Below are 14,101 nucleotides of genomic sequence, written 5' to 3' on the forward strand. Positions count from 1 at the left end.
TCAATACTAGCACCCCTACTTCTGTTCCCCACAGGTTTCAGGAGAAGGGAAATCTGGAAGTCCTCCTGTTCACTATCCAATCCCGGATGAGAGCCAACAATCAGAAAGTGTACACGCCGCACGACGGGAAGCTAGTGTCTGACATCAACCGGGTACTGTGGCTGTGTCAATTGCCCTTCTGAGTTCCTGAGGATGATTTGCGCAGTGGCCACTGAGCAAGGCTAGACCAGGCCACTTTCTTTGGCATTAATTACTTGCTGGCTATTTAGGAGAGTCATTTGAACGTGTCTGTAAGCGTTCATACTCTGCTCCCTGCCCCTCACATTCACTCTTTTTAGGGACCCAGAATTGCTCTTTGGGGCCATTTTTGGTAGCCTGTCCTCTAACGAACCTTGAGCTTGTCTTGGAGTCTAAAATGTTAATTACTTACGACAGAGGGCAAGTGCTGTGTGATGTGTCAGGGGTTTGGAGACTCAGTACCGTCTGGAAGCTCTAATAGAATGGAGGTGGATACTCAGTTCACGAGAATTTGCTGAGCATCTACAGAGGTGCGACCACCTCGCCCCATAGTGGCAGGGTCTCCCTGAATCCATACAGTCATCCAGTATCAAGTGAAAAAGACAACCCCAAGCCCGCATATTCTTCTTGTTCCCCAAGAATTCTCCTCTGCCCCATGCAGGCCTGGGAGAGCCTAGAGGAAGCAGAATACCAAAGGGAGCTGGCCCTGAGGAGCGAGCTCATTCGACAGGAGAAACTGGAACAGCTGGCGAGACGTTTCGACCGAAAGGCTGCCATGAGAGAGACGTGGCTCAATGAAAACCAGCGCCTCGTGACCCAGGTGAGGGAGCACACTGTGGCAGGAGAGGGGAAGTGCTTTAGATCACTAATCTTGATGGAACTGGAGCCCAAGCCAGCCTCAGCAGCAGCCAGATAAGCCCTTCCTCAGCCTCACAGGTGTCTGGCTGGATCAAACCAGCAAGTGTCCCACCACTGAGATACACTCCCAGCCCATATTAAGTCTCCATTTTAGAACAGAGCCTCACAGACTAGAACGGGCCCCCAGAGTATCTTGTGTTGACTGTAGCATCAATAGACCCAGGAGACAGAGTTGACACTGATGATTCTTCTCTGCAAGCAGGGCTAACCCAGAGTGTGCCTTTGGTTCCTGGCCTCCAGGACCGGGACATATTTCACTGGCAAACCGCGAACCCCGGGGCTGATTCTCCATCAGAGCATCTGTTCCCTCCCACTTAGAGCTTAGAATCAAATTAAATTCTGTCTGTTAAGAGGATAGCGAGTGTTCTAAGAGCATTGGGGAGTGTACGTGCGCCCCAGATAGTGTGTGGGTAAACCTTCTGTTTGCATCCATGTGACATACGCCCTGCCTGCCCGGAAATGGAGAGATCCTCTCAAGGCAGGGTGGGAAGTACCAGCGGGCCACCAGAGGATTCTGGAATGAACACACAGCCTCACCTGCATGTGTGGCACAGAGAGTAAAGCCGGGGGCTTTTAGAGGTACCGGTGAGACATTTAGAAGCCGCTCTGATAAGACAGGCAGCAGGGACGCAGAGATAACGCGGAACTGTGCTCCTCCCGTCTGGCAGCTGCACTCCAGCGACCCATTGCTTCTGCGCCCAGGGGAGTCCAACTGAGTTACTGTTTCCTTTGTTGTTGTTTTTTCCTTCTTCGGAGCAGGATAACTTCGGGTATGACCTGGCAGCTGTGGAGGCCGCCAAGAAGAAGCACGAAGCCATTGAGACCGACACAGCCGCCTATGAGGAGCGGGTAAAGGCCCTGGAAGACCTGGCCCAGGAGCTCGAGAAAGAGAATTACCATGACCAGAAACGCATCATGGCCCGGAAGGACAATATACTCCGCCTGTGGAGCTACCTGCAGGAGCTGCTGCGGTCTCGGCGCCAGAGGCTCGAGGCCACCCTGGCGCTGCAGAAGCTCTTCCAGGACATGCTGCACAGTATCGACTGGATGGATGAGATCAAGGTGGGCCTGCGCCTGCCTGCCCCATGCCCCATGTCTTTCTTACATGCCTGCCCTCTGGTCGCATCTCTGAGTCATCAGAGAGAAAGGAAAAAGATGTCGCTAGCCCATGTTCACAATATCCCCAATAACCAAGGAATCCTGGGTTAGTGGTTGCACAAGCACCACCCTACAGGAATTAGAAGAGATAAGTGTTAACGAGAAACCCAGAGAATCTAGCTCCAAGTAATTGGGGTTTGACTCTGGTTAGAATCCAGACCCTTCTGCATGGGGAAACCAAAGAAATATGAATTCTCACTCTCTGTCTGCTCCAGGAGGTCTTGGGTGAAAGTAAGCAGAAAATTGACCAGAGGCTTTCTAAAAATAAACATGCACGCGCTCCAGACCTTAAAAAGGATGATATAGATAAGCGTGAAACTTGAGATTTTGAAGGACATTCCATGGAAGATTCCAGAGGGCACCCTTTTATAGGAAATCCTGCTCTGTGGCTTCTCCTGTCCCAAGGAGCAGGCATCCACTTCCCCTGGCTAAGATGCATCCAAACACCCTCTGGAAGCGTCCTTTCTCCTCACTTGCCCTTGTCCGTTGCCAGGCTCACATCTTGTCGGCTGAATTTGGGAAGCATTTATTAGAGGTTGAAGACCTGCTTCAGAAGCACAAGCTAATGGAGGCCGACATTGCCATCCAAGGGGACAAAGTGAAGGCTATCACAGCAGCCACCCTGGAGTTCACTGAGGGGAAAGGTGAGGCCAAGACCGCCCCCTCTGTTGAGGCCACTGATGCTAGACCCCATCCTCTGGCCCCTACCCCCCTTGGGTAAATCTAGAACCACTTTTAGAACACAAAACTTGAAGGGTAACAGGGCTCGCCTGAGGGCCAGCTGTTTCAGCAGCCCATCACCAGAAAGACATCCATAAGCACAGTAAAATATCATCTGTCTGCTGTTCCTTTTGCTAGTGTCTGAGACTGTTTGTGTTTCTAGTTTCTTATCTTAAAGAAGAGAGTTCAGGGGCTGGAGAGATGGCTCAGCGGTTAAGAGCACTGACTGCTCTTCCAGAGGACCCGGGTTCAATTCCCAGCACCCACATGGCAGTTCACAACTGTCTAAAAATCCGGTTCTGGGGGATCTGACACCTTCACACCAATGCACATAAAATAAAGTTAAATAAACCATAAAAATATTAAAAAAAAAGAAGAAGAGAGTTCATTACCTTCCGGGAATCTCATGTCATGTTGTACATTTCTAAGAACCGTCTCAACTTTTAACCTCCCTCATTCCTGAAGTTCAGTGAGAACCAGTTACGTAATGCAGCCTGTCCTCTGAGGAACTGAGACTCCACGCATCCAATCACAAAGGACGTCAAAGTCATAGCGCAACAGTAGAGCTTGTGCCTACCACACACAAGGTCCCCAAGACCCTGAGAGATGGAAGCTACAGGACATGTGGTTCTGAGCTGAAACTTGCCAATAAATGAGTCTTGTCTTCCTCCTCCTATCCCTCCAGGGTACCAGCCTTGTGACCCCCAGGTCATCCAGGACCGCGTCAGTCACCTCGAGCAGTGCTTCAGTGAGCTAAGCAACATGGCGGCTGGACGGAAGGCGCAGCTGGAGCAATCCAAGAGACTCTGGAAGTTCTTCTGGGAGATGGACGAGGCCGAAAGCTGGATCAAGGAAAAGGAGCAGATCTACTCCTCCCTGGACTATGGCAAGGATCTGACCAGCGTTCTCATCTTACAGCGCAAGCACAAGGCCTTCGAGGACGAGCTCCGTGGGCTGGATGCCCACCTGAAGCAGATCTTCCAGGAAGCTGAGGGTATGGTTGCCCAAAAGCAGTTTGGACACCCACAGATCGAGAACCGGGTCAAGGAGGTCTCGGCCCAGTGGGACCACCTGAAAGAGCTGGCTGCCCTTCGGAAGAAGGACCTGCAGAATGCGGAGGGCTTCTTCCAGTTCCAGGGTGATGCGGACGACCTGAAGGCGTGGCTGCAAGATGCCCACCGGTTGCTCTCCGGTGAAGACGTAGGGCAAGACGAAGGCGCCACGAGAGCCTTGGGGAAGAAGCACAAGGATTTCCTAGAGGAGCTGGAGGAGAGCCGCGGGGTGATGGAGCACTTAGAGCACCAAGCCCAGGGTTTCCCCGAGGAGTTCCGAGATGCCCCGGATGTCACGAGCCGGTTACAGACCCTCCGGAAGCTCTACCAGCAGGTGTTGGCTCAGGCAGAATTGCGTGGACAGAGGCTGCAGGATGCCCTGGACTTGTACACGGTGTTCGGGGAGTCAGACGCCTGTGAGCTGTGGATGAGCGAGAAGGAGAAGTGGCTGAACCAGATGGACATCCCGAGCACCCTGGAGGACCTGGAGGCTGTGCAGCGCAGGTCAGAGAGGCTCAGCCTTCGCTCATCTCCCGCCTCTAGACCCAGCAGGGGTCTATTTGAGAGACCAGTACTTAACGCCCGGGCATCAGGAGTTGAGTTCTCTTTTGGTTGGGGGTCAGGGTACCTCAATACTTCACCCACCTCTTTGTTACTGACACCAAGGGGATTTTTCTTTATTCAGTTGCTTCTCAGCTGTAGCAGCCTTTGCTCAGATGAATTCTGAGCATGGAACCCAGGGGAAATGGAGGTGCTGTGTACATGGGGGCTGGGAGGCTGGCACTTTGTCATCTCTAACTCTCTACCTTAGTCCCTAAGCCAGAGCACTCCAGGGGGCCACAGACGCCAGTCTGTAAACCACAGGTGTCTGAGGCTGCTTTCACTTCTAGTAGTCTGATTCCATCAGCACCAGGGATAGGGCAGGGGCAAGTTCATCTTGTGGGAGGGGGTGATCTTGCTCGGTAGAGGGTGGCATGTCCAGGCTGAGGGGGGTGCTCCCCGCTATGACAAGGGGACACGCTCAGGCTGTAGATGAACGGGGTGGGTGTTCAGGCTATGCAGGGGTCTGTGGATGGGGGAATGGTCAGGTGATGGAGAGGAAGTGTGTTCCAGCTGTGGATGGGGGCAGGCGTGCAGGCTGCGCAGCATCGCAGCTGCCTAGCACGTGAGTGGTTCAAGAGTCACAGAGCGGGAGGAGCTGCTCCCTGGATGATGTCAGGGTGTTCGTGCACTAACGCCAGAGCAGTGGTGCTCAGTCTTCCTAACGCGGTGCTCCTTTGATACAGTTCCTCATGTTATGGTGACCCCCAATTATAAAGTGATTTTTGCTGCTACTTCATAACTGTAATTTTGCTACTGTTGTGAATTGTGAAAGGGTTGTTTGAGCCCCCCCCCCCCCCCGGCCAGGAGTCTCGGCCCACAGGTTGAGAACCACTGTGCTAGAGGGTGCTGGACTCCTGCCAGGAAAAGTTGACCTTCTTCGCTGAGGAGCCCTCCCTTACCCGTCCTGGGAGTGAACCGTCAGACTTGCGGGGGTTGTGGGTGGGGGGAGGGGGAGGCTTCAGCCAACATTTCTGGGCAGCAGAATTAGGGTAGAACAGAAACTAAGACAATGGAAGTGTGGCAGATGGTCCTTGGGGTGACTGACTCCCAGCACTGTAGCCCTGCTTCACACTTTCCTGGGGGGGCTGTTACCTGTATAGTAAAGAACCATCCCCTAACTTGGTCCAGAAATGCCAAGACGTGAAACTGAACTATCGAACCAAAACTTTGCTAGCCTGTCTGCCTCCTTTCCTCCCTTGCCTAGACAAAACACTCAGGATGTGGAGTGAGGGAGCAAGGGCTACTCATCTGGAACCCGGTGGTTCCGCTGCCATTCACAGCTCCCGTGTTCTCCGTCCATATCAGGTTTGACATCCTGGACCAGGAAATGAAGACTTTGATGACTCAGATCGACGGCGTGAACCTTGCTGCCAACAACCTGGTGGAGAGTGGCCACCCACGCAGTGGGGAAGTAAAACAGTATCAGGATCGCCTGAACAAGAGGTGGGGAGTGGGCAGGGCTGTGACAGCAAGGGGGAAGCCTATGCTGCTGTCAGCATCATGGAGATGAGTGCTGTCTTGGGGGGGGGGGGGGCGGATGTCTGTGCACCTGTGATGAAAGGGCCATTCTGAGTGTGCAGACAGTTAGTAAGTCACGTGGTTCTTTGCCATATTTCCCCAGACATTCCTGGACACGGGAAATTGCTTTCTGAGAGTTCTTAAGTACTGTCCATAGAAGAATGTCCCTGCCTGTGCCAAAATGCAGCATCAATAATAAGACTGGCTTGAGCGAAGAGAATTAGCCGGGAGCCTTGAGCAAGCTTCATGGCTGGAACGGAAAGCAGGCCCCGAGGAGCCTTTAGAGAGGGGCTGCTTTCAGAGCAGGGCATAATTGCTCATTAGTTCCTGGAGGATCTTTGAGGACAGAGCAGATGCTTGCATCCTCTGCCTTTCCCTCGACCCCGCACGTGCAATGCCACATGCTCACTCCCCCTTCCTAATGCTGGCTGGCCCCTTCCATGGACGTGTGCAGGAGCTTTATTCTGTGCCTAAGGCAGTTCAGAAGGTAGACTTGGGACAGTCAGTTGCAAAGAAACAGTGGGGACCGTTGAGAGCCTGTTGGGAACCCCAAGCTGAAAGAGATGGTCTATCTCAGCATTCCACAGGCTGGGACCTGCAAGTCTAATGATAATTCAAAGAAGGAAGCCTCTTTATTAGGCTTATAGGTACTCTATGTGTGAGAGTGGGAGGGGCGGGGGGTTTTTTGGAGTTGCTTTTTTAAGTGAAGCAGTTAGATCAGTTTAAACCAGAGAAGCTTCTAGGCAGGGAGAACTTGCCAGCTGCGCAATGCATGGTGGTCTCAGTATGCTGACGGTTACAAAGGCTAAGCTGCACCCTGCCCCCTCAACGGATGGCAGTTGCAATTCTCAGGTTGGAGAAGAGCTGAGGCGCAGAGCGATGAGGTAGTTTCCATTAAGTGTAAGAGTGGAGAGGCCTGAAAAGCCATTCAGTACAGCAGAAAAGGGAAGTCTACCTCTTTCCCATGGAGCTCACCCTACTTGGGACCAGCTCCTTCGGTTAGAATGTTTGGACTGATGTTGAATAGTGGAAATTCTCTCCTCAGAATCTTGACATGTTTGTTCTGGCTCAGCTTCCTCAGAGATGCCCTGATTCATCTCACGTTCGTTCTGCACCCCACCACAGGGCCACTTCCCCACCTCTGTTCCTCTTTACCCATGTGATTATTCTTCCAACTACAGATTCCAAATCCTGGCCGTGCTTAACCCAGGTTCATTTGCCAGTTGAAAAATAGCCCTGCCTTCCTTCTCACTAGTTCTGAGCTTTGCATCCTACCTTGTGTTTAAAGATTCATTCCTATCTGTGTGTGTATGAGCCTGTGTGTATGTATATATGTATACCATATTCACACCTCCTCCCTCAGAGGTCAGAAGAGGGAATTCTGTCCCGTGGAACTGGAATTCGAAATGGTTGTTGGCTGCCATGTGGGTGCTGGGAACCAGACCCAAGTCTTCTGCAAGAGCAGCAAGAGCTCCTAACTGCCGAGGCCTGTCTCCAGCCCCTCTTACCTTGTGTTTATAACGTACAGTTCTGAAATGCTTACTACCAGGAATACCGTATTGGAAATGCGTCATTAGGCAGTTTTGTCACTGTGTGGACATCATAGAAGGTACTGACATAACCTCAGGGGCATAACCTCCTGCACGCCTGGGCTAGATGGTAACTATTCCGTTGCTTCAAGAGCATAGTGAACAAAATAACATGAGATAGCTGGGGAAGTAGGTTAGCGGTACAGTGTACTTAGCATGCACAAGGATCTGGAATCAATCCCAGGGCCAACACTAAAACACTAGATCCAGATTAGGTCCAGCAGGAAAGTGATGCAGCAAAATAACACGATTAACATATAACATATATGAAGCAGGGTCTGGCAAGCATAGCATGCTGTTTACAGAAAAACGTGTTAAATGGAATGTACACCCAGTGTCCTCATTCACCATCCTCAAGCACAATAGAGAGAGCAAACAGGAAGTCGCAAGAGCTCCAAAGGCTCCCCAGCCTCCCCAGACAGCGCCACCAGCTGGGGACCAAGTGTTCAGCCGCCCAAGTCTGTGAGGGGCATTTCTCATTCAAACCACCACATCCCACTCCCTGACCCCAGAGGCTCATGCCATACACATCATGATGCAAAATGCATTCATTTCCACTTCCAGAGTCCCCATAGTCTCTGAGTGTCAACACTGTTTTAAAGACCAAAGTCTCTTCAGAGACTCAAGGCAAGACCTTAACTGTAAGCCCCTGATAAAGCAAAAGTCAAATTCTATAATTCCAACATATACTGGCACAGAATATGCATTTCCATTCCAAAAGAGTGGAGTGGGGGTATAATGAAGAAATACTGGACAAAGTAAAGCCCAGGAGGGCAAACTCCAAATCCTATAGCTCCAGGTCCCATGTCAAAGGCTTAGATGGTTCCACCTCTCTGGCTTTGATGCCTGCAGCATACTTTTCTCTCTCGGGCTTGCTCCACTTCCTGTGTGTAGCTCTTGGCATCTCCAACAACCTGGAGTTTCCATGGCAACCCGACTTCACTTTCTCAGCTTCATGCCATGACCTCTCAAACCTCTTGCCCTTTCAGGGTCTTCACGTAGGGTTTCTCCTATCACCTGCTGCCTGGCGTCGGTGGCTTTTTGAAATGATGGAGGAAGAACCCATGACCCCTTCACTCTTACGTCCATCATGCCTCTAAAGTCAGCGCCATGTGGGTGACACTTCCAAGTTAGACTAGCAGCTTGGGCTGGACCCTGATTGCCTTGAACTGCATTAGCAGCGGCTTTTGATTGCAATTAGGAGATCACACACACACACACACACACACACACACACACACACACACACGCTTTATGCTCCTTGCTCTCTTTCACAAGCTGGGGACTTAGTTGGATGGGGTCTTGCCCCGAGGGCACACTTACCTTTATCCCAGTCCAGAAAAGTCCTCCACTTAATGGCACCAGTCTCCGTGACAACGTCTTCCAGCACATGCCTCAGCCAGAACATAAAGCTTCAGGGTGTTCCCTTTCCCTCGGGACCACGCATTTTATATTTCCTTCTGCCCCACTTGCTTTCTTCCATTGAAATCCTGCATAAGCACCATCAGTAATACGTACGTTAGGCCACAGACTGCACAAACATTACGTAGTCTTGAAATTTCCTTCACCAAGGAAACTAGGTCATTACTTTTAAATTTAGCCTCAAGCAAGTTCTCACGACATGGGCATTTGCCAGAATCTTACAGGAATGGTCTCTAAGCCAACTGCTGTTAATGGTCTTGCTCTCCTCTGAAAGCTCTTGAGTTGGGCCCCTAAGGTCCTCAGTGCTCTCGGCACGCCTGTCCTCCAGGCTCCTACTAGAGTGGCCTGTTAAACTCGGCTTACAATATTCAACTGCTTTTCTAGCCCCGAATTCCAAAGTCTTCTCTATTCCTCCAGAAAACATGGTCAGGTTCTTCTGAGGAACAGGAGTCTCTGCTATCAGCCTCTCCGTTAATTTCCATTCAACTGCGGTGGCCGATGCCCTGACCAAGGCAGCGTGTAAAAGGGAGGGTTTCTGGGTCCAGGCAGATAAAAAGGAGGGGTATGGCAGGAAGAAATAAAAGCATGGCAGCAGGGGCAGGAAGCTGAGAACTCAGATGCTAAACCCTAAGTACAAAGCAGAAAGAATGAACAAGAAATACAGCAACCCTATAAACAGTCAAACTCCGTCCAAAGTAATGTACTTCCTCAAACAAGGCTCTGCCTCCTAATGATTCCATAGTTCCCCCAGACAGTGCCACCAGCTGGGGACCAAGTGTCCAAATACCTGAGCTTAGGAGGGACATTTCTCATCCAAACTACCACATACGCATTTAGTTTACTCTTGTGTGCTAAGGATTTTTCTGCTGTGAGGTGGGTAAGCGTGGACTCAGTGGTCTGCTTGGCTGCTGGACAGCTCTTCTAAAGAGGTGCTTCAGACTCGCTGAAGGACTCCAGGACATTTGCCAGACCCTGGCATATCTCCCATTTCATGGCCGTGTCGCACCTGAAGACTGACATTGCTGCACATGTCATCACAGTCCGAGCTGGAGTCTTCCTCTCCTCTCTTTCCTTCTCTTCTCTTTTCATCGGGCCTCTTTCATTTTTGTTTTCAGGCCCTAGGGCACTTTGAATGTAGCCTTGGGCATTTTCAGACTTCTCTGAAGGGAAGCTGAGAACTGTCCTGAAGCATTCTTGAAGTTAATACTGTGAGCTTTCTAGATATTTCCAACGTTTTTTAAACTCTAGGGAAATTGTATGCAGATGCTCTTTGACTTGCGATGGAGTTACAACCCCATAAACCCATTGTACGTTGTCCGTATCATAAGTAGAAAATGCATTTGCAGGGGGCAAGTGGGTGTCAGAGCTCGCTATGCAAGCAAGAGGACCCGAGTTCAAACCCCCAACACTCACATAAAAGCCAGGGAATATAAGTGTAATTGTATTCCCAGCATGGGGATGGGGTGGGACAGAGACAGGCAGCTGGCTGTGTCAGCCAGCTAACCTAGCCAAAACTCCTTCAGGTCTCGTGTGGAACTGTCTCAAAAAATAAGATGGGGGAGGGGAAAACACCTGACATCATCCTGTGGCCTTCACATATGCACACAGGGGCGCATGTCCCCATACACACATGCACACATACACCCCCCCACATACACACGGTCATGCATTGTGGCACTAGTCTTAGCTGCTCTGGAAACTAAAATAGGAGGCCCATTGTACCAAGAGTCAGAGACCAGTCTTGGCAGCTCAAAGTTGCCAGTCACCTAGCTTAGCAACCTGGCAGTCTGTAGTGTTGGTTGTTAACCTGTAGTCACATGACTGATTGAGAGCAGCAGCCTGCTGCCCCTGCCCACTACCACCACAGTACTATACCTGATTGGAGCGAGAATAATAAAAACCCAGAGATAGATATTGGGGGGGGGGTTCAACCTGAAGATCAGAAAAGCACATCAGCCAAGTCACTCACTAGAGAGCTCTTACCTCTATGAAATCTTCAGACTGAAAGAGAGCGAGTTCCTGTCTCATCCCACCTTATATTCCTCTCTAGTGCTGGGATTAAAGGTGAGCACCACCACTGCACAGCCTCTATGGCTGACTAGTGTGGCTGCTGGGGTTAAAGGTGTATGCCAACACTGCCTGGCCTGTATGGCTGACTAGCATTGACTAGTGTGGCTGTTTGGCATTCTGATCTTCAGGCAAGCATTATTTATTAAAATACAAATGAAATATCACTACATGTGATGCTTCCAGCTCAGGCAAAGGGCAACATTCAAAGCACAGTTCCTACTAAATGCATATTGCCTTCACACTAGTCAAGAGCCTAACCATCGCAGATCCAAGGGCATTCATGTTTACCTAAAGTCTAGTTGAACATTACATATGGCTAGGATCATATCATTGTTTGACTCTTGAGAATCAAGGAAATCTGGTTCTCTGCTAGATATATTCTTGCCAGAAATGGGTCCAAGAATCACAGGCTAACTCCAAAATAAACCAATTATATTTTCTTTATTATAAGGGGCAAACTCACAAAACAGGAACGAGAAGTCCAACCTCAGTTGTGTAGCGTGGGAACCACAGAGAGAGAGCAAACCCTGGGCGGGCTGGCGTTTTTGTTTTTTTTTTTTTTTTTTTTCTGGGTACCCAACAGGTCACGCCCTAACCTGGTCCCACCTCTTAAAGATCATTGGCTGACAGAGATTCATCAATACATCTTGAGTAAAATTAGACAAGTTATTTTTGTTTACCCACAATTAGGTAGATACGTTTTGGGGGATGGCAGGTAACAGGAGGCCTGCGGGGAAGGCTCGTGAGAAATGTGGGAAAGGGGCTTTTGTGGGAAGAGTTAAAGGCAGCATGGTATCTGGGTCCCCTTGGCCTTTGTCTCCTTTGGCAGATGGCAGGACTTCCAGGCAGTGGTGTCGGAGCAGAGAGAGGCTGTGGACTCGGCTCTTCGAGTGAACAACTACTGTGTGGATTGTGAGGAGACCAGCAAGTGGATCGTGGACAAGACGAAAGTTGTGGAGTCTATCAAGGACCTGGGGCAGGACCTGGTGGGGGTCATTTCCATCCAACGGAAGTTGTCAGGGCTGGAGCGGGATAAGCTGGCCATCCAGGACCGTGTGAGTGCGCTGCAGCGTGAGTCACAGCATTTGATGGAGTCACACCCTGAACAGAAAGAGGACATTGGCCAGCGGCAAGCAGGTGTTGAGAAGCTGTGGAAGGGCCTGCAAGATGCCTTGCAAGATCAGGAGCTCTCCTTAGGTGAGGCCAGCAAGCTGCAGGCTTTCCTGCAGGAGTTGGATGACTTCCAGGCCTGGCTGTCGATGGCCCAAAAGGCAGTGGCCTCTGAGGACATGCCTGAATCACTCCCGGAGGTTGAGCAGCTCCTACAGCAGCATGCAGCCATTAAGGAAGAGATTGATGCGCATAAAGACAATTACCACCAGGTCAAGGCTTCGGGGGAGAAGGTGATCGAAGGCCAGAGGGACCCAGAGTACCAGCTTCTGGGTCAGCGGCTAGAGGGCCTAGATACCGGCTGGGATGCTCTGCGCCGGATGTGGGAGAGCCGAGGGCACTCCCTTACCCAGTGCCTGGGCTTCCAAGAGTTCCAGAAAGATGCCAAGCAGGCTGAAGCCATCCTCAGCAACCAGGTAGGGAGAAGCATACAGGGCTTGGGCACAGGAGTCCCTCAGGAGACTTACTAGTGGTGAAGCCTTCATGGTCACCAGTTAAAGGAAATCCTCTCTGTTCCTTCCTCTTCCTGTCACTTTCTGGTCGTATATCCCAAGCTGTCTTGTTTTGAGGTCATTCTGAAGCTAGAGAAGTGAACCTCGCCCTGCCTTCACTACTGCCCATGCGCCCCGCCTCGGGTGGGAGTGGGAGGCCACGCTTGGGGGGTAGAACACTCTATTTGCCCTGCTCTCAGGGTGCACTGCAGCCTGCCCAAGCCGCCTGTGGTGCTCTTGCTTAGCCCATCCTCAGGCCTCCTCTGGAAACCTTGCTTTAACAGGAATACACCCTGGCTCATTTAGAGCCCCCAGATTCCCTGGCAGCAGCGGAGGCTGGGATCCGAAAGTTTGAAGACTTCTTAGGGTCTATGGAAAACAACCGCCATAAGGTCTTGAGTCCTGTGGACTCTGGAAACAAGCTGGTGGCTGAGGGCAACCTGTATGCGGACAAGATCAAAGAGAAGGTGCAGCTGATTGAAGACAGGTACTCCTAACCCTGAGGACCACGAGGTCCGGAGCTCCTGGGGTTGGGGTGCCAGGCAAGGACGCCAGACTTGGTGCTAGTGTGACTTCCCTTGGCTTCCCAGGCACAAGAAGAACAATGAGAAGGCCCAGGAGGTTACGGTTCTCCTAAAAGACAACCTGGAGTTACAGAACTTCCTCCAGAACTGCAAGGAGGTGAGGCCAACAGTTGGGGTGCCTCTTTGATTTCAGTCTGAAGGGCTCAGAAGAACGAGGCCATAGGATTCCTGTCTCACCCAGGACTAGTGACATCTCATGAGCTGGGGACTCGGGGTACTCAGCTTGACATTCCTTGAAGCCTTCCATTCCACAGTTCTTCTCTGCCCTCAACCCCCAAGTCTGAAGTCACCCTTCTATTTACCCGATCTAGGACCAGGTTCTCCAAGAGTGGTCTGAGAACATTCTGGGTTGGAACTACCTAGGGTCTAGATAGGGCTACGTGCAAAGATGTCTGATCCATGTTTTCGTCCACACAGCATCCCCCAAAGGACCCTATCATAATGCCCTGGTGATGCTGACTTGACATCTGTTAATACTTTCGAGCATCTTCATTTTGTCCTGGGTCCTTAAATTATGGACCACTTCTGGGCCCCGGGGACAAACAGATTGTTGCCCCCCGCCGAGGGCAGATTGATAAGAACCTTAAGGAGAAAGTCTACTGATGGAACTCCCCACATGCAATGAGTCTGTCTTTGGCACCCTACTTGCTCTCATCTTAGGACTTCCTCTCAATCCATATAACTTTATTTCCATTTACCTTTGACCTTGGTACAAGCCATCTTGAAAATACTGCACACACAATTTTCCCTTCCCCTTATTAATTGTCGTTGCTGTTAACCTCTTCCTG

At 50.8% G+C, this 14,101-nt stretch overlaps 1 protein-coding gene across 1 annotated transcript in view; it reads left to right on the forward strand.

The window, feature by feature from the left end:
* Sptb (spectrin beta, erythrocytic) overlaps window positions 1-14,101 on the forward strand; it is a 127,949-nt gene that overhangs the window by 82,856 nt on the left and 30,992 nt on the right. Inside the window, exons 10-18 of the mRNA XM_087911741.1 lie at window positions 35-152; window positions 680-838; window positions 1,696-1,998; window positions 2,588-2,738; window positions 3,500-4,370; window positions 5,775-5,912; window positions 11,898-12,654; window positions 13,014-13,216; window positions 13,320-13,410. Coding sequence (XP_087767867.1) covers window positions 35-152; window positions 680-838; window positions 1,696-1,998; window positions 2,588-2,738; window positions 3,500-4,370; window positions 5,775-5,912; window positions 11,898-12,654; window positions 13,014-13,216; window positions 13,320-13,410 — 2,791 coding nt within the window. The remainder of the gene's footprint in view (window positions 1-34; window positions 153-679; window positions 839-1,695; window positions 1,999-2,587; window positions 2,739-3,499; window positions 4,371-5,774; window positions 5,913-11,897; window positions 12,655-13,013; window positions 13,217-13,319; window positions 13,411-14,101) is intronic.

This window comes from Myodes glareolus, chromosome 11 (assembly GCF_982192425.1).
Source record: "Myodes glareolus chromosome 11, mMyoGla1.1, whole genome shotgun sequence".
Classification (NCBI taxonomy): Eukaryota; Metazoa; Chordata; class Mammalia; order Rodentia; family Cricetidae; genus Myodes; species Myodes glareolus.